Source organism: Anopheles nili, chromosome 2, assembly GCF_943737925.1.
Source record: "Anopheles nili chromosome 2, idAnoNiliSN_F5_01, whole genome shotgun sequence".
Classification (NCBI taxonomy): Eukaryota; Metazoa; Arthropoda; class Insecta; order Diptera; family Culicidae; genus Anopheles; species Anopheles nili.
In genome coordinates, this window is record NC_071291.1 from 10,063,937 (window position 1) to 10,084,926 (window position 20,990).

General features: G+C 44.1%; 1 protein-coding gene across 1 annotated transcript; it reads right to left on the minus strand.

Annotated features, from left to right (window-relative positions):
* Positions 1 to 9,325: 9,325 nt before the first annotated feature.
* LOC128721973 (HIRA-interacting protein 3-like) lies at positions 9,326 to 11,971 on the minus strand. Its single transcript, XM_053815784.1, has 6 exons — positions 11,545 to 11,971; positions 10,680 to 11,475; positions 10,250 to 10,605; positions 10,035 to 10,185; positions 9,677 to 9,969; positions 9,326 to 9,594 (listed from the first exon to the last, which is right to left on the minus strand). The coding sequence occupies exons 1-6, from the start codon at positions 11,969 to 11,971 to the stop codon at positions 9,326 to 9,328; spliced, it is 2,292 nt and encodes a 763-aa protein (XP_053671759.1).
* Between the last annotated feature and the right edge of the window lie 9,019 nt (positions 11,972 to 20,990).

The window sequence follows — 20,990 nt, forward strand, 5'->3', positions numbered from 1 at the left end:
ACCTCATAACATCAATTTCCTGGAATTTGGAGTAAAAATATATACCTCTATATACCATATTTTGGAGTAAAAATATATACCTCTTTTTTAAGAGTGTGTGCCTGAAGAGCTTTTTGCTCTCCATCGATATGGCTCCTCCGAGCGGTATCACAACCACAGTCACCACGGCTCTGGCACGGTTATCCATCGCAGTAAACGTTGATTTTAATAACATGGGCTACCAACATGGTGACGTTTGACTGACATATTTGCATTGACATTTGCATCTGTTAAGCTTGGCTTAAACCACGGGACCATGAAACCGCATTTGGGCGTGTCCTGCTGCCTTCGACCATCCCCAGCAGGCTGGTTTGATGTCACACAACGGGAGCCAGTTTCAGTTGTGTCCTTTGTATCACGGTTGGAGTAAACGAAAAAAAAAGCGAACATAAATTCATCCCTCACAGGATGCTGCCGGAAATATCTCTGTCTTCCGTCACCGATGCAGGAACGTCCCTTTACGGGTCGGATTAGACGAGAAGGATGGTTTGCGACGTTCGAGCGATGGTCACATGCCACACACGGTCACGTGACGTGGGCATGGTTCGATGGTTTCGTTCCATGTTCAAACTTTGACACTGGCAGCGGTCTGCTAGCGGCACTGGGGATGGAATAAAATTTGCGACTGATTTCGTCGGATTCGAATGGAGCTGTCTGTTGGACTCGTCCGTTGGCTAAAGGCCTGATTTGCACAAGCAAAAGGTCAACAAAAATAGGGACAACCGCGTGTTTGTACATGAGAGACTCGGGACTGAAGATATGCGCCAAGCTTTCCACGTTGCTCTTGCTGACATAGCTCGCCAGCGGCACGGAAAAGGGCATGGAATGCTTTTGATGTAAAATTTCATTTGGACACAAAGAAGGACCGGATAAAGAGTGAAAAGCGGATCAATAAGAACCGTTGTGGGATTGAGTTCGATGAAGGAAAATTCAAATATTAACAGAAATTGTGTTTGTCGGACGAGAGGTTCTTTGATAGATTTTTAGGTTTATTTATTATGGAGTTTCTTCCCGTCCTTTCGTTGCAGACAAACGCCCTTTGGCAAGATACAACACTGCATCCTAATGGAACTTGTATTGAGAGAAAATGTATCTTATTTCATTCGGTAAAGCAGACAATTTTCTTTTACAAACCCCAAAATAATGCTACGTAATTTCTTGTGTAAATCACAAGGCGTCTTCATCAATTCCACCAGTTCAACTAAATCGTTGGGTGGAAAGTTTAAACCTTCAAAAGCGGCCACCTTGCCAACTGTCTCAAAGATTGCGGTTTATTCGTAACGGTTCACGGCAAACCGTTCAAATCTCGTCCCGTCTCATCAACCCGGCAGTTACGATGCTGCGAAAAGCTCGGTGAAGAAAATTGTCTTCGCCACGCCTCTGTTTGTGGGAAGTTCCATCTCGACATAGGATAGCTCGGTGCTTGCGGTGCTTCTCTGCGAAAGGCACACATTTTTCGGTGAAGAATACTCCGGCAGTACCGCTACTTGAGCTTTTCCATCTCTCTCCCTACCTAGGGTTAGGATACAAGCGAGCACAAAAGGCAGCCACCGCTCGATCGGGACTCACATGGCTCACAAGTTGTAACGAACGATTTGATTTTCCTGCAGCATTCTGTCAAGTCATACAGTTTGGACGAATGATTAAGTTTGAATTGGGTCGGCTGTCGTCGGTACGGCTTGAAAATTCATATTATCATGCAGGGCTCCGTTTAGCGGTCGCCTTCTCATCCGTACCGTACTCGGGAGGAAAAATGGGAAGTAGGACCGCTGCCATGTGTGGACGCTCGTACGCACATTTGTTTGTTAACCATCCTCTTCACCAGGGTGAGTTGTTCACGTGATATCCTTGGTCGTGATTTGGATGGTTCGTGGCAAAGCGAATGATGCTGCTTTTCGTACGCCCTCATTAACAGAAGAAAGCTAAGAGACATCGTTACGGGTTAGGGATGTCGACTCGCGAAAACTGCCAGACACTCCAGAGCAAAGTTGCGCATGAACGAGAATAAACGGTCGGTTCGGAAATGGGAGATGAAAACGAAAGGACCTCCTCTCGAAACTGACAAGCACATAGCGTTCATAGTTGGAGGAAAAAGAGTAATCATGCTTGATGCAGCCAAATTATACAGAAAAAAAACATCAAAGCTTTGCTGTTTAATTTTTTGCAGTGCTTTCGGGATGTAATTGTGTGAATGAAATGAAATCACTAGTTTATTTCCAGGGACGTACAGCGACGTGAAATGATTTCCCTCTCAAGTACTTCAGTCCATCGTAATAAATGGACTGGTCTTATTTTATGCCTTGATGTACGAGCACTCAATTTAACACAATCAGCAACCGTTAGCTGGGTATAAAAATAAACCCCAACCGTTGCATGGAACCTGCGCAAAAATCCAGATAAAGCATGGGAAGCGAAATACCTTCCAAGGAACAGCATTTATTTATTTAACTTTGCTCCCGAACTGCGATTCGTGCTTTGTTTGGGTGTACCATTATTTAAGTGTTGAATGCAATTTACGATCCAACCAAGCGCGTTAGGAACTCCAGTTCGTTGCATTCGGTGCATTTTCACGGTTGTGCGGATTTTTCCAGTGAAACACGAAACGGCGGCTCCCATCTTACAACGATCCATTTCTCGATGGGTTCTGGATCCGCTCGAAGCATGAGCCCTGCGTGTTGTGGGTGTTCAGGAACGGGTACAAGGAATATTCGATCCCTGCTGCTCGGCATGAAGCCACGAAAGAGCACTGAGATGGCCAGCATTTGCGGATCTTGCACCTCTCGGCCCGTCAATCGATATCCAATCAGCGGAAAATGTGCGATCACACGGGGTTTTTGTATGTTTTGTTTTTTTTCTTCGTTGGGTGTAATTGCAACGTGATTAAAACGAATGTGCAATCAACCATCCACAAGGTTGTTTGCCATTCTGAAACGTGAACCTCATGGATAATATCATTCCACTTAAATATACTGGTTAAATGATCAAACACATTTGAGACAGGTTAAGCAAATGTTGGAATGATTTGTATTAAAATTTCCTAACAACAATCATCATTTTGAAAGCGCTCATCCGTGAAGTGCACTTCATTTTATCGCGTTTCTCAACAACGATACTTAGTGCTTTTTTCACTCGGCAGCGAACGAAGGACTAACGTTTAATCAAATAGCTAAATTAACACTATTACGTGGATTCCTTCGCTTTCCACTTCCGACTAGATCGTTACATAACTACCCGTTTTTCCCGAACTATGAGCCTTCCTCGCGAGTATGATACAGCGAATGGTGGCCATTTCTACGAAAGCAAAAAAGCAAAAACCAATGCGATGTCCAGCTACGAGCTGGAAATGTTTTCTGAGCTTTTCGACAAACGCCCCGACCACGCTCGGTGATCCGTTTCCATGCGTTTCCCGAAATTTGCCTTCTGTTTGACTAACGTCCATCCTGTCGGAACGCGCAGTAGGCGATGGGCGCCGTGTTTGTCGTTGCTATGCAAACGGTTGGGAAAATGGCGGGCTCCGAGAGCGACACAGGAAAAGTCAACATCATTCCGTGCGTTCACGCTGTTTTCTTTGCCTGTCGCTTTTTTCCCAGTTCTCGTTCTCTAACCCACGGCCTCTCCCTTCAAGCTTCGTCTGATATCACCGTTGCTATCTCAGCCACCGCAGGATAGCGAAATCCCCGAATCCATTATGAGCGCTCGGAAAGTTTATCGGATTTCTTTTTCGCCACTAGCAACCGCCCACCACTCTCTCGGGAGGGTGCGTGTGGTGTCAGCGCATCATATTCGAAACAAAAAAAAAGACAACTGAAAGCACAACTGCTGGCCCTTTCGGCCCACTTACCATTGCTTCGGCGGCTGCAACCGTCCTGTCCTGGAAGCCGAACGCTGGTAGCGTCCGCCACGTGGTTTGGTCCACCACCCGAAGGACAAAGGGAACCGCCTGGCGAACTAGGGAGCAACGACAATACCACACCGTGGGTGTTGCCGCCACTAGGCCGCCTGTTTGGCGATTCCGACCGGGCGTTGCGAAGCAGCTGTCGCGCTCGAAACCGTCGTAGTCGTCGTGCAGGCGGAAACTTTCACGCCGGTTCACTGATATTGTGCCTTATTTATTGTTACCGGTACGGTTACTGCCGGCGAGTACCTAGGGGAGGGAAAAACCGTACGAAAACGTTAACACAAGTGCACCAACGGTAATTTTCATTCATTTGCATCTTATGTTCGACCACCGGCATGTGTCCGGCGTGGCTAGGTGTAATTATTTTTTATCACACCTACTCGGATGCAATTCTTATGCGAACTACCGTCCGGAAGGAGAAAAGCGGATATTTTTTTTTGTAAAAATCACGAACCCTACACACACTCACCCATGCACAATGTGCTTGGAAGGAGCGTAATAATTATCCTCGTTTTCATTGCATAACGATTGAGGGGCTTTGTGCGTAAAAAAATCTGTGAATAATTAGCAATATTGTGTTTAATTTGCATGCAATTGACATTGATAGACTAGTTTTTTTTAAACTACTCTTACGAGTGCAGGTACTGAAGAGGTCAATTTGCATTGTATTTTGGGACCCAATTGATAAAGGTTCTGTATTTTTGTTTTGTTTTTTCATTATCATGAAATTGTATGCATTTTTTTGTTCCAAAATGTTCTGTAAAAAAGATGATAAATTAACAAATCTATCATTTTGCAGAGAAAAACCCTGCAACATCCCATGTTATTCGCCTTAAAATGTGTAGGATTACACCGTGCAGAGAGTGACTCGTATCGCTTTACCGCAGACTGAGATTTATCAGCTAGAGTTCAGATTGTAATGCTTTTTTTTGTAATTTCATGCCCAACTCTTCTTGTTCAAAAGTTCTCTGTTGAATGTTTTCTCCAGAATCCATTGTTTGATGTTTGAGTTAAGCGCGCCTGATTTACGTAATCTGTGTCCAGCTTCCAGCTTCATCTTCCCAGTTACTGCCAGTGCGTTCAACTTTTTACTTGGCTTTTTAGCTTAATCTTCTTGTTCGATCTGTTTAACTTTGCAACCCAGAATAACCATGCCGGCTTCGGTTATTCTGCATGATTTGAGCATAAGAATGGCTTCGTTTTTTCTTGCTCTGAGTTGATTCTGGATTATTTTTTTTTAATGATTTATCTATCCATCGTCTGGTGTTGCCGAAAGCGATAGCGATATCGACAGGGGATATTTAAGATTTCTTAAAGCAAAGAAGAATCCTTTTCCCTTCGATCGTAACACCCACATGGGTTTGAAAAAAGGTATACTAATTTCATGTATTCCGCACCTGCAAAGACACGTAAAAGGTCATTAAAAACGATGTGGCTAAGTGCCACCGGTCGTACGCGCGTGACATTTATTCGCTACTAATTTCGAAAAATGCGCCAAAAAATGCGAGATGCGTTAGGAGCGGTATTAGCTCTCGATACGGCATAGCAATGTTTATGTGGGGTGGCCCACGATTCGTTGTCTCCCGTCGCCCAAACCAAACATGATGCAATACCGCCAGTCGAGCGGACAGAGCGGAAGCACAAATCGCAAAGTGTCGCTATTTTCCACTCGCGACCCAAATCACACAACCCCGGGGGGTTGACTCAAACTCAGAGGGGGTGTGTTTCGCGTTTGTTTGCTTCTATTTTCACTCGCAACTGCACCGCCACAACGGTGAGATTGCGTTTACTCATGACGGTATTTTCGGTGACGATTTTTGTCTTCCTTGCGGCTCGCGCGGCGTTGTTGACGTTACCAGTTTTTTTTTGTAATTATATTCAACATCACCAAAAGTGTCCGTTCGTAATGGGCCGTTTGGTTCCGGCATTTTCCAGCGCCTGCTTGTCTCTTTGCACGGTAAACAACACGAAACAGGTAGCACCATCATCAAAGCGGGCGTTGGCAACTCACATAACCGAAGCGCACTTCCAAACCGAATCGAGCTAACTTTTCGAACCAACTGGATGGATTCGTTTCGGCTTTTCCTCGATCCTATTTTCTTGTTCCTTCTTCGCGCCTTGCTGACCTTGCTTTTTTTTTGTTGCACAAAATCCTCATACACCTACACGCGGCCGACGCGTTCCAACGCACGCAATCTGATCTTCCGCCCGGAGCCAAAGGAAGAACGAAATCCCCAGCGCCATCCTGGACCGATTCGCAAAGGCAACGAGATAAAAACCAACCAGCCGTACTGTCACCGGAACAGTCAAGGACGCAGCACGGGACCGTTGACAACGCGTTGGTGTGTTTTTTTTTGCTCCTTTGCTTCTCAAGGCGCAAGGCGGATCGAAAAGAACCGATTTCTGACTTCTCAACCACCATTGGCATTTTCCTTCCGCCGTGTACCACATGTGCATTTGAGGTTTCATACCTTCGAATCACTACGTAGATCGTTTCTTTCCAGTGGCCTATCTTTGCGTTTTTTTTCCAGTAGTCCGCGCGCTGGAACGCAACACAAAAGGCGTAACATAAACAAAGCCCGGATTCACAATTCGCTCCTCTTTTTTTTCGGCGTCGCCTGCGGGACCCAAAACGGGTGGCCAGCGTTTAGCTAACCCACAATGGCGTACCGGGCCTTACCACCCGGTGGCGTAGGAACACAAGCACGAACGAGCACACACCGAGCCTCCAACGGTCGCGCACAAACACATCCATGCGAGGGACGCGTATCCTTTCGCGATTTGTTTTGCGGAAAATGTGCCACCCTCGCGCGTATCCTGCCGTCCACTGACACACGCGGTACGGGCGCGCCCACACACGGACACCACGCGCGAGTTGGTGGGCACAAGCACAAGCGCAAGCGCTCACACACCCACCGAACGTGGAGGAACACGGTGGCGTCGTCGTCGTCCTCGATTGCGAAACGACTCCCGCTGGGTGTTGTGCGCGAACTGGGAAAACCGACTGGGCGCACCCCACGGAACACGGGCAGCAGCGTGCATCAGCGTTTGGCCGCGGCCTCTAGAAGACTGAAGCGATTCGCGCTGCCAACAACCGGCCACCCACCCATCGTCGGTGGTTGGGGCACGGCTTCGGTCGCACGCCGTGGGGACGAGATTTGTTTGTAGCGTAGTGTGCGTGTTTCTGTTTTTGTTTGTTGATAGGTCTCTGGGCGTATTTGCATCGGTTGTGGGACCGTGCTGCTGCTGGGTGGCGATGGCGATGGCTGCTTGCTGGGGTAGACTAGCACTCACACGTGCGCACGTTCGATCGCCATCTGGGCGAGGATGGAGCCGCCCGATGGTTCAAGTTGGTACACCACCGGTACAGTGCTTGTCACCGGTGCATGTGATGTGTTCGATTTTCTGGATTTTCCTCTACAACCGGTGGCAGATTATTTATTTTTTAGAGGAGGTTTATTTTTTTGAAATTATATTACCAATGTCCAAAAGTGAACGAACACTTGGGCTTGCATCTCGAGGTTTAATAAGGGGGTAAAATATTCGCAAAATGTAGGTAACTAAATGAGGTCCTTTTCTGTTTTGTCGTTTGATAAAGTCTCCCTATCATTCCTAATCCTTAGCTATATTCGATGCACTGTTATACGCCAATTCTGGAATGAAGTATTTTGATATGCGCGATCGATGGCATACATTTCTGCGTGTTTTAAAATAAACAAACTCACGATAATTTTTGCTAAAAACAATAAACACAAAACGGTTTTCGCTTTCATCTCACACGCGTCACTGTGCGTCGACGGGCGGAAAATTCCCGACCGAAACCCGAACGCCCGAGTACGGTTTCACTACATTTTCTTTCATTCTCGACAATCCCCACCCGGCCCCGTCGGTAGTGGTGCTGCTGCACGGCTGTTTGGCGTGCGATTTTCCATGCGCATGTTTTTTTTTTTGCTCGACTCCCCCCCACGGCGGCGTTCACCGTCGATGGTGTGCGTGTTGTTTTGCAGTGTGCCTCCTTGTCGTCCTTGCTCTCCGTTCTCCACCGGTCGGGCTGCTGCTGTTGCACAATATTCGTGCTCTTATCATGCCGCCCCTCCAATCCTGTCCATCGGCTATATCACGCACACTACCGTGCGGCTGGAAAAACGGGGTGAAAATCCGTCAAAGAGTTTGTGCCACTGCCTCTCGCGGTAGCGTATGCGTGTGAGTTGGAATGAAGGGAAGCCTGGAAATGGGATGACCATTTTCCCGGCAAATCAGAGATTATCCGAAGCCGTGCGGTATCATAACACAGCACAGTGGTGTTGCTGCGTGTGCCAAACGGTGCGAAACGCGAACCGTCACTGGCGCCTCGGTATTCGTGGAAGGATTAGGTGCGGTGGTTTCGAATGACAGCGTTCTTCAAGGCGCTAAGATCGTGTAGAAGGAGATGAATGTTTTTTTTTTCATTTGTCTCCAACCAATCGAATTACAATTAGTGCCGCAATGCGTGGCACGTTGAGTTTCCAAAGAAAAGGAGCCTTGCGCAAAAACCTCGACACCTCGGAAGGGATGAACAAATCGAATGGAAGGATGTTGCGAAATGAAAACGGATCTTTCGTTTTTCGCTTTCATCCTTCCAGCGTGCTCTCCGTATTTTTTCCGTTTGATGTAATGTGACTCTACCTTACTTTTTTTCCCATTCGATCTGCTTGTCCGCCCAGCTTCCGTTGCAAGCGTACCGTCGGCAGTGACCTACATAAGACTAGCCGTTAGTATAGCGCAACGGGAAGTAGGTTCGGTTTCAAACCCATGCGGTGTGGTAGAAAAGGTGTGCACGTATATTCAACTCTAGGTACCAATTTTGGTTGGCTCAAGTTTTAACTTTATTGTCTGATTATCATTAAAAACAACAGTTCGAAATTTGGAAAACCGTTAGTAAGCTAGTTTTGCCTGTTACATTTACTACTTACGGCAATCAAATGCAGGACTGGGCCAATCAAAGTATGGCAACTATTGCAGTTAGCAGTTTTGTTTTATTGTAGAATTTAAAATGGATCTTATATGAAAATGTTCAACGAAGGAATAATGAAATGAACATGTCAAATAATAGTATTATATTGCCAAATCCACATTTTTATACATTTATTCTCACTTAAACACGACATTCAGTCCTATGGCTCAGCCGACAAAATAAGTTTTGATATTCAATTTTATTGAATAAAGTCAAGCAAGCACGCAGTGTTCCTTCGAGATTAATGTATAGTTTAGTTAGATAAATTTATTTTTTTTAGGCTCGCTTACTGTTAGGCCAACATTTCTACAACTTTTAACATTTCTGAGAGTTGCTTAACCAGCGATCGCAAGCCCAGTGCAACTGAGTGGAAATTCATGTGGTTGAGATCGAAATCATTCATTCAGAGTGGAACTTAAATTAACATCTCGTTCTGGTGATGGATGAGTTATTGCACTTTGTCCTTTTAAATCATCTTCAATTGATTCCTGGTCCACGGAATCCAATAGTTTATCCGTTTCCCCGACAGTCGAGTGATGTATGTCTGCCGGCTCTTGTCTTTCGGTCGTTTTCAATTCGAGTCCTATAGCTTCCGGGAAATTATCACTGTGATGTACTGAAGTTGACTCTGGTGCTTTTCTTGTTCTTTGTCTCGTAACACGTCCTGCAAACGATCAAGTAGATTAAAACAGGTCGGATTTCGACCGCAAAATTGATTTGCTTTATATATTATGCAGTTTTATTACCTTCTCCACCATCAATGATGACACTGCGATCTAAAACTTCCACTTCTTGTTCGAGCTGGATCTGCTTACGCAATTCACGACACTTGTCGATGGTTGGTTCGCCCTGAAGGCCATTCGCTTGAAGAAAACGTAATATTGCATCGGCACGATCCTGCGTAGAGTGACAATTTTGCCAAAGCTTCTGATACCTCACTTTTCGGAAACCAGCAATTTTGAGATATTCTTTCATTGATTGAATAGATCGATTGCTTGTTTGGTGGCTGTACTCCTGTGATTTTGATGATGATGAATTTCTACTACAAAATGTCGAGAAATAATAATTTATAACTCACGTTACACCCAGTATGCATTATATTACCTGTAAGATCCGGAAGTTCTCGGTTTCGACCTCCCATGAGTAGAATTATAGTGTTGAATGTTTGTTCGGGTTGTGGATTTTACATTATTTCCAGTCCACGCTTCCTCGTCGGAAGAGCTACTGCTTGTAGCATGTAGGATGTGTAAAGGAACTGTCAATAAAACCAATGGGCAATAGTCAAAACCAACAACAGGCATTAGTCAAGAGTTATTTACCTTTTACGTTGCCGAAGTATATGTCATTAGGAATATCCTGTGATCGGTCATAGAACCGGTCTCGTTTACGTTGCTTTTTAAGCAACATTGTTTGCAGTTGCTGCTGCTGATAAGCCGGCAATTGCAATTTCGCAATCTCTGCTACTTTTTTTGCTCGTTTTTGGACATGTTCCTCGTCGTCAGATTCGGCCGATGACTGCGACTGTCCATCTCTCACCCTGGAGTGTTTAGTACCGTTTTGCTTTTGACGATGCCAGCGTAGTTTTGTACCGACGGTGTACACGCGGTCTGGGGCACCAAAGTAGATATCGTTGGGAATGTTTTCGCTAGACGAACTGGACCAAGATCCGAAGGGGCTATTGAAATACAAATAAGAATGGTATGACAGATCGCTACATTTACCTTTTAACACAATTTGATCTTTGCTTACTCTTCAGCTGAATCTTGGTATCTATGTGGATTTTTAGGATTTTTTGATGTCGAACCGTCGTTTGATTTGTTTTTCTTCACATTCAACAACTCCTTTTCTACGTTGATTATGCGAACCGACGCCAGTTTTCGTTTTTTATTCATTCGTAACGTTGCCTCCTTTTTTCCAGTGTCACAAACGTCCTCATCAGTTGATAGTGATATGGTATCAATTTCGTTAGTTTTTTCTGAATTTTCGAACTTTTTTTGTGTTGTAAGTTGCGTAGAAGTTGAAGCTTCCGACACGTTGTGCATATGCGCTTGATCGCCATCCGATTTCATTGAGTCTTGCAAATCTTTTTCTCCGTTAGGTGATTTGGTTGCAGCAACAATGTTACCCTCTAAGTCATCCTCTGAAGCACTAGTGCAGCTTTTTCTAGTAGAAATTTCATCATTATCATTATTATCTTGCACTTCATCAGGATCAATCACGAGTGCATCCATGGCAATGATTTTTTCCATCTTTCCAACTTCTATTCCCTCCATTGTCTCGTAGTTATTTACTTCGATCCGTTCGTCTATTAGGAACTCTTGCAAATGCAAAGTACGATTTTCGATCGGTTCTTCTTCTCGCCCAATATCTTCAACGGAACTAGCTATGACCGGGACTGCATAATCCCCTTCCGGGTCGCTTTGTGAACTTTCATGGGACGCTGAGCTACCATTAGAATCAGCTTCTTCATTGATTATTGAAGAAGCTTGAACAAGGACTACATTTTTGAATAGTGATGAAACGCTTTCCGAGGTGCCTGCTGGTGCTGGAAGCACAGTCGAAGAAAATTCATCGCATTTAGTGTTTTCATCAATTTGATTGTGATTTGTATTACTGCTTATCATCGTATTACTAGTGCCACTATGCAGATCTTCTAACGTATCTGTCACATTTTGTTTTTCTTCCGATAATTCTGTAGATTCTGTGGTGCAAGTATCAACCAGATTTTTCTCGCTGCTATCGGGAGATGATACATTTTCACGTTCAGATTTCGATTGTATCTTGATTATGTTGTCCTTCTCATCAGTAGTGATACATGATGCTTCAATTTCATTTTTCACAACTGATTCAGTCTTTCCTTGAATTGGGTGTGTTTCCCCAATATTAGTTTCTGCGAGAGGATTGTGCAAATCTTGCAATAGTAAAGTTTCATTCGAATGATTTGTTGATATTTCAGCTGAAAATAATGTGGAATCGGTTGTAGGACAGATGGCTTGATGGTCAGCAACAATCACTTCGTCTGGCTGATTGATGTTGTCCATTTGTAATTCGCGTGGATCTTGATGCGTAATTTGTGTAGAAAATGAATTAGTATCTCCATCAACTGTGGATGGATCCATGTTGCACGCTTCTGATACAAGCATCGTTTCCGAAAAAGTATTTATCTTTTCATCATTAGATCTTGTAAGTAATTCAGAGTCGTGTTCAGTTTGAGGTACATTCCGATGATTCATCTGCTGCATTTGTTCATTGAGACGCTTTTGTTGTTGAAGGATAGGATCCCTATTGAATGTTGTTTCAATCACCGGTTCAGATTCTTGGTACGCCTCATCGGAGTTACTGACCATTTGTACATTTGAACAGTCTTCCATGATTCCATTGAATAGAACTGTCCAAGTGAATGCTGTTAACGCTTACTAGCACAAAGTATCTAAAAATACAGTATAAAAACAAAGGGTTTCATGTTTTTTCGGTATGTTTTCTTGAAAATAGTAAAAACACGCACTTTGTTATTGTTGATGATTTTCAGAGAGTTCATTTGTTTGACAGCATCAGCTTTTGTTATGATTTTATGCGAGAAATGAACTACACCTATCTTGTCATGCTTTGTTGGTGTTCATTTGTGCAACAGCAGAAGTGGTTTACACCAATGCTGACTGCTACGGTAATCAGCAGTTCTCTTTTGAATTAAGATTTAAATTTTTTCCGCCTAAATTTTCGTAGCTTAAAGATTGATTTTAAGCATTGAATAATTGTTTATCTAGCAAAATAGTTTCGAAAAAAATTTGTTTCTTACCTAAATTTTAATTTAACATCAGCAAGTTGCAGAATTGTTTATAGGTATTAGCAAAACGTTTCATACTATGCAGTTAAATTATTTATTATTTCTATTATGTGTTCGGTAATAAACACTACGTAATTAACTTGAAAATAGTATTTTTTTCTTAGTACGTTTGTTATTTAAAGTATTGTGCCATGCAATGCAGCTATGTGTAAAAATCTGGTTTTTATTGTTGCCGCACATTTGATAGACAACTGAGAAATATGATAAAAAATTCTCTGCAACCGTTGGGTTCCTTACGTATATTCCCCTCCATAGCGATACGCTCTGAAATATGGCGTATCTCTCCACGTGTTTTATTTTCTCAACTGTTGCTACGATACGATATTGTGAGTCTCGGCTTTATCTCTTTTTCGCTTTCTTATGCATACAACAGTGTCCCGGAGCTATTCTTTCTTGCTTTGATGAAATACCCAAACATTTGGTAGATCGCAGTTGACATGCTAATATGAACGAAATAAAACTTCACACCATAATTGGAAAAGCAAATAAATGATTTATTTAGTCACATGGAACCGGACGGAGACTCTCGTCATAGGATGTTTACCATCGAACTTAATCTCTTTAAACTCTTTCGATAGTACTTCCTTATAGCAGGGTCTATAGGCTATAGAGATTAGCAAAAAGCAGCTGGCAAGAGCCCTACCCCTAGTACTCTTTTCTAGTATCGCGAATCGCGCCAGTGAAGGGCTAAAAAAGCAACAGTTTTTTTCGCCTTGACGAAACACCTCCATCCATTCCATTCACCGCTCGCGACACAACAAGCATGAAAGTTATGCGACCGGGAGAGCAAAACATAAACAACATTCCAATTCCCCAATAGAACGAACCCAGCGTTCGGTGCGCGTGGGTGAACGAGATGCAGAAAGTTTATATAAAACAACCCAGATGCGAAAGAGAGAAAGAATGAGAGAAAGTCGATGGGCTGTGAGAGCGAAAAGCAAATAGTAAACAATCTCCTGTTCACTTCCTAGCGCTCGATGGCTTCACAGGGTTGTGTGTACTTCCTATATCCCCACGTAAACGCGCTCTCTTGCGCTCTCTCCATTGCTCGCGTATATCTTAAGCAAACGTGCTCCTTCGAGAGCGGATTGTAAGAAGTGAACGATCAGGTATAAACCAGGTAGATTGTCAGATTATTGGTTTAGCGCCATCTGTTGAATTTATATCATTTCCAAAACAGACGTTCTCGTGAGCAGACGTGTCGTTGTAGTTCCAAGTTATTTATCAACTAGAGCTAGTGCATGTTGCACTGAGATACTGTGCAAAACGTGAAAGGTAAGTAGCCTTTTGGAACAGAAAAATATGCTCTATAATGTGTGGCATTTACTCGTAAAATTGTGGAGATATGTACCACAGTAGGATATTTTTTGAATTATATGAATGCTCTACACGCGTATCAGACAAAATGTGACTATTGGATTCAAAAGCTGTACTTTACATCAAAGCTTTCAGGCGAGATGTGATGTACTTTTGCTCCGTTGTGATTGCGTTACTAATTAAATATCATTGGCATAGGCTTAAATATCAAGCAGCGTGCATATATAACGATTAAGTATTTTTCTTATATTTTTTTTCAATTCATCATGTGCTAAAACATTTTGGTTAGGAACGAGTAAAATCTTTGAAACCAACTTTTATGCGGTATGAAATTTAGCGAAATAAAATGCTGCAAAACACTGGAAAAATAGTCAATTTAAAGCTAATCAAATCGTATGTTACTTAAAAAAATATATTACAAATAATTTTTAGAAATTCGAGATTAGATGTTGAATTCATAAATTTTCACTAATATATTATGGCATTTTTTTACCAGCTCTTCCTACGTATCAGCTGCCGAAATCGTGTCCGTGGCAGACCAAGTGCTCCTATTGCTTCACGATTTGTTGCAATCGGCTCCCGGGTTGTGCTGCGTGTAGAGTAAACGCCATCGTCGCTGGACCTCCCGAGAAACTGTGGAGCCGCCGCGTCGTGCCAATTGTGTGTCAAACCGGCGCGGCCGTCCAGACTCACGCAGGCAAAGGTGAGCCAAAGTGTACGATTGACCCACGAAAAGAAGGTGAACGAAGCGAAGAAAACGTCCCGACCGCAGCCAGCTACGCAGTTTTTGCTCTGTCTCTACTTGGCGGGAAAGGTGTATCAGTGCGCGGTGTGAAAAGGTATGCTTAGCTCCGGGGAGTTGGGCGAGGCTTTCGTGACTCCCCCAACACCCCACTCCGTGTTCCCTTTTTGCGTTGCTTTTTGCGATTGTTTTGGTTCTGGCTCGTCAGTGTTTTGTTGGAAGCTTCCATAAGGCGTGGGGGAAATGTTCTGCGGTACATGTGTGGCCTCCGTGCTCCCCCGCCATGCCGAGTGACAAAAGTGTACCGCTGGTTTGTGTGAGTGTGCTGCGTGTCGCGGTGGTTTTTGGTGTCGCGTTTTATGCTGCATTTGTGCGCTGAACCCGTCGTCAACATCATCATCAACGTCGTCTGCGGCGGCGGTTCCCGTTCTGCTTGAAAGAGTTTCCACGTGCGCCTTTTCCTTTCCGGCGTGTCTCCCCAATATCGTGCGCCTTTTTTTTTTTGAGTGCGTGTGTATCGAATTTATAAAGCCAAAGCCGTCCGTCTCAGTAGGCTTCTCGCGGCAGTGCTGTCAGGCCGTCTGGTGTTCTAATTAAGCGAATTGAGAAACAAAACACAAACCAAAACGACGACTCGCAAAACGATCCTCAAGATCGAGGTGCAAATTATACGACGATACCAATAGTGCTCGATCCCGAACATACAATCTCGGGATGTGTGCGTGTCGATGACGTGACTATCGTCGGATCTAATGCGCTTAGTTGGGGTTGCCCTCCATGGGCAATAGTAATCTAAAAGTGCGATATAATGATGTAGACCAAGTGCGGGTGTGAGTGAGTGTGTTTGTGTGTAAGTTCATCGCAAATCAGAGCCCCCGGCGTGGGTGTAGTAAATCTGCAGAATCATTTAATGATTCGGGGCAGCATACATTTCATAGCCGCAAGACCGAGAGACCGTTGGCGTTTTAGTGGCAAGGCTCCATGTAGGCCAACGTGTTTGCTCGTTGTCCCAATTTAAGACGTGTACAAAGAATGCTTTCGATCACTAAAAGACCTCCTGAGTTTTCTAGCTGACCGTAACACAGCCATGCTGGAAAAGAAGAAAACGGTCGCGAGGAGACGACAGTCCAAAGCAAATAAAAAAGGAATATTACACGATTGCCCTTACTTAGGTCAAGAGCTTCCCTGAAATCCCTTTTTCTCGTAAAAAAACAAACTTTTTTCCAAAGTCCGCTGGTTGATCGGTGCCTCAACATGCTCTCTACCGATCTATAATAATTGGTAAAGCACAGACTTCTTTTGCTTCATTGGCGCTTGGCGATTGGCGATACATGTTATTGGATGTTTTTGCGCCAATATGAAAATTTGAAGCGAAAACATGAAAATTTGAAAAAAGGAACAAACACAATTTACGCAAAAAATCATTGGAATGTTAGACTAGATAATTTAGAGAAGCTAACATAACATTGTTAAGCTTGGCTCAACTTTTTTAAACATTTTTAATATAATAAACAATATTTTTTATGAATATTGCATCTTTCATATGTTTTACCTTGGATTCCAAATATATTAAAAATATATTTAAAACATGCATCATGAAAGTTTTGAATCGATAAAATTTGCTGTCGTTTGTTTTGCATATCCCAATCCGTTCCGAATGCTAGTTTGCACTAACATTCGGTTCGAGCTTTCGACAGGTCCAGACAGACATTTGATATAAGAACGAAGCTCGTGTAAATAGACGCCGTTCGTGTATATTTGAATATTCGTATCTTTTTTTTCATTTGCTATGGAAAAAACATGGTCCTTGGACGATGGAACTAGCTGGTTTGTGATAATATCCCGCAGCGATAGGATTATGTTGCATTGCCTGCCATACATTGAATCTCATTGAGGATGCGCATCTAGACACTGCAGGAAACCCTCTACTCGAACGGGGACATACGCCAACGAGTGCTTATTTGGTCTGACCGAAGGCAAAATGGCATGTCCGAGGGCTAGGGAAACGGGGATGAAAATGAAACCAACAAACATAACGAGCCAGGCGTGAGGAAGGCCAAGAACTCGTCGTTTTCCCTGGCGCCATGTGCTACCTGTGCATTCCACTGGCTCAATGTCACACAACGGCGGCTAGCAATTTTCTTTTGCTTTTCTTCGCTCACATAAACAGACCCGCACCAAATGGGAGCTTTCGTTTGGCTTAGCCGTCGCTCGCGGAAACAATCTTGAATAATAGCAAACAAAAATGGAAGTGTTTTCTCGTTACGCTCACTTTCTGCGCTTCTCGAGGTCAGTAGAAACCGGCGTCAGAACGGCGTAATTTGTGTGCTTCGTGGCTTTCTCAATGACGTATGGCGGATGAATAGCTGTTGCAAGCCGAAGGACCTCTCCGAGTAGCCTTCCATCGTCCTGACGTGCACGTAATCAGTCATGGTAAGTTCTCGAAGTTATCTCGTTATGGTCACTATATGCTATATGTATAGTTTTGCAAAATTTGTCCTACAAAAAATGTCCTAAAATTGTGAAACAGAGTTTCACCACTGTAATTCTCGGCTTCGTTTCATAGAAAACGGTTCCCAAAGTTGCCTATCTCAAATGTAGACAGTTTGCTGGACCCGACGTTTAATTATACCATCTAACCCATCTCAAGCCGCTTGCCATCTTGAGTTTCCATCTTTCGAGATCTCGTTAGTCGTTCAGTGGTTGTGGCAGCAGTCATAATTCTATCCCACTTCGGTGGCTTTCATCCATCCAACGGTCGGAAAGTTTAGCACAATATTTTGCGGCGAACCCGTGTTTTTAATGATGAAACTATTTACCGGCAGTCTCTGGTCCTCGGCTCGGTTTTGCAACCAATTGCGGTTCTATGAGAGTTAGGTTTATTTCTCTAACGAATTGCTCCTGGCTAGTGGGTGCTGATGTCCGTAGCTTGCCAATGGTTTTCCATTCCACATCGCCTCGCAAACTAGCACACTATCGTTAATGATCACGTCCCCGTTCACGTCCTTTTTCTGGAAAAAAAACCGACTCGCTGCAATTCGGCCACGTTGCCTAGCGTGTGCGAAAGCATGTCGTACGGTTTTAATTACAAAACACACCCACATACCTACTCCGGGTTGTTTCCACTTTTTGTTCCCCTAAACTAGCTGATCCCAGTCGTCACGTTTTGCGAATCTTGTCCACCGTCAGCGGTCTGTCATGCGCGATTCGCGAATGCAATCGGTGTGGCAACGTGGTGATCTGCCAGATACTGCTCACCATACTACGCCTTCTCATATTGCAGCTGTTCGCAACCCGGTTGTTGGTAGCTTTTGCGGTTTTACGATGCGGTTTTGGAGTGGCTTCCTGTTCTCCAGCGCAATCGTACATAATTGTGATTGATTTGATAGATCGGATTTCATTACCTATTGCAAGCTTATATGAGAGCAAACTTGATCGTGAATAGTGGAGTAAAATATATATAAAATCAAATTTTGATGTATATAAAATCTCTTATAATCTGTTAAATTACACAACTAATCCCCTTGCAGCTCACGCTAATCTCAATAGTTCTGGTTTCTGCGAGATACAATAAGTTATGTGTTGTGCTTATTTAGCTGGTTTGTTGCTCTACCCACGGAACTGAAAATGTAAACATTGATGGGGCGTTGATAAATTCCGCGCCAATATTTAAGACTGATTTATGGTTCCTCGCCGGTAGCCTCGCAGTGCTCACGGTGCATTTGCATTTTGTGGCGTCTTATCAGCACGCCATCAACCGATGGGAAACCCAACGTGGAGAAGCGATCGAACCCGGTGCATCGTACGGCGTGATACGGTGGAGTGTTTTGGTTGCATACATACAGCTTGTTATTAGTGCACTTTACCAGAGCGCGCACCCCGAAGGGAGAACAGTCCACCACGTGGGAGGAGAGAACAGATGGGGTAGAGGCGGGATTGTTATAATTTTTGTTTGATTTTGGTCTCGGAGCGATAGCGATGCGGGGAGTGCAAAATTATGGGTGTCATGATAAGCTTCTCCCGGTCGACTCAGGGATGTCGAATGGTGGGAATCTGTGGTTTTTTGTGAGTCGTAGTAAGACAATACGACTTCCATACTCATTGTGCCACGTTCGACCATTTTAGTTACAGACATTTGATAGATTGAATACATTTCAGGTAAAAAGGAGTTGATATGTAACCTTCAACATCGCTGTGTAATCAATCAATTTTGTATTGCAACACGAACGTTTATGTTCCTGTTTGATTGGCTACCAATACTTTATTTATGTTAAAGCTAACGACGAAATTACGTTTCTAAATGAAAAAGGGGGTTTCGAAATATTTAAATTGCAATTAGTTGCTGATTACAAACAATCCATCGGCTAGCACGATTAAATTAATGTTGAAAATCAAATGTAAATACTAAATATGCATAACGTATTTGACGCAATTATTCTACCGCTTGTAGCAACGTAACGTTGATGATTAATTGCTTTATTTGAACATAGTTTCTGCTGCACCCTCAGCAAGCACCTTCAGTAAAAAGGAAGTATCTTGCTTGCTTTGTCGCATCACTAACAGCCACAAACTGCTCCAACAAAGCAGCAGCTTGCTCTCCGTATCAGATATTAGAACTCCGTGCTTGTCTGATTGATTTAATTTCCACTCAATTCACGGCAAAATGCGGGCTCTCCCGTCAAATCTCCCAACAGCCATTCCCATCCCTTGCAGGAGATCCCGCCGCAAAAAGGAGGATTTGTTGCCATTTATCGAACGACGGCTCGGTCCGAGGGCGATTCGGCAGCGGCCAGATCGATGATTGATTTTATTTTTATCGCCCAACCGATGGGCCCGGGCGCGCTAAACCAAAACCATTCGCTAGCGCCCATTTTCGATCTGTTGCCATTCAACGGACCACGCAGAAAACCCGGCCGCAACCGAAACCACCGACCGCCAACCACCGGCCAAAAGAGCTAACCGTCGTCCCCAACAAAGCACGGAGGTTTTTTGGGAAGGCTTAATTTTATTGCTTTTTAATTGAATCAAAATCGATCCACCCTTCGGTGTGGCTGGTCAAGGGTGCGTTTAGCGGACCGGCCCCCCACGGTGGCCCGGGCGTCCTGCGACATGCGTCGAATTGATAAATCCACTTACTCGGCGGATGGAGCAAGCGTCCCAGCGCAGGAATCTCGTGAAGCAACGCCGATATCGTGCGGCTTTCCACGGTGAGAGAAGGGCATACTTTTACTTTTAATTTTCTCTCGTTCGCCCCCGCGCAATGAAGGCCAGAAAGGGGCCGAGAGGAAACTCGGGAAAACGAAGCAATAAAAGCCATCTCAACCGTGTGGCCGAGCAGAGGGAGGCAGAAATTTGGATTATTTTTGGATTTAGCTTCTCGAATTGAAATTTATAACGTCGTTTGTGGGTTGGTGGCAAAGCAATAGAATATGTTTCACGCGGTTTTTTTTTCTTTCTCCGCCCTCGGTAGCGGCTTGATCTCGTCAAGCAGACACAAACATCGATGCCTACGCGCATTTTGGGCGGGAGTCGCGAGCCCTTAACGTTTGCTGCTGGCCCGGAGGGGTTTTGACGCTGGGGCACTAAATTGATTTGTGACTCGCAGTCTGGCGGATAGAAAAGACTTCTTATTTCTTTCCACTCACTCACGCGGTCTTGACGGCGATGATGATGATGATGATGATGATGGTGCGCGAATGCCAGCACGTCTATATATTCCGCACCACGCTTTCGGAATTCGATGCGCCTTCGGGCGCCATCCGATAGTGGGGTGATGAATCATGCAATCCCCTTTGGTCAACATATTATCTCGATCTCGTTCCCCACGCCGCTATCAACATCAATCGTGTTGTTTTTTGGTTGGAGCGACAGCTTCCCGTAATACACCGCTAGAACACTGGGCACACGTGCACGAGCCGTTTGTAATCATGTTTGCACTGATCGATTCTCGGATACAAAAATATCTCTCTCACATATCGAATAAAGTCCCACCCACCAGTTTCTTTTTTTTTTCTGCACTTGGAATCATTTCACTGCACTGGGATCTATTTATACAGCAAGCCATGGGGAAAAACGAGACGATTTGATGCAATCATGCTATGTAAATTAATTTCTGATTGAAAAAAAAAGGCGGGAAAAGTGCAATGTATCGTGTTTT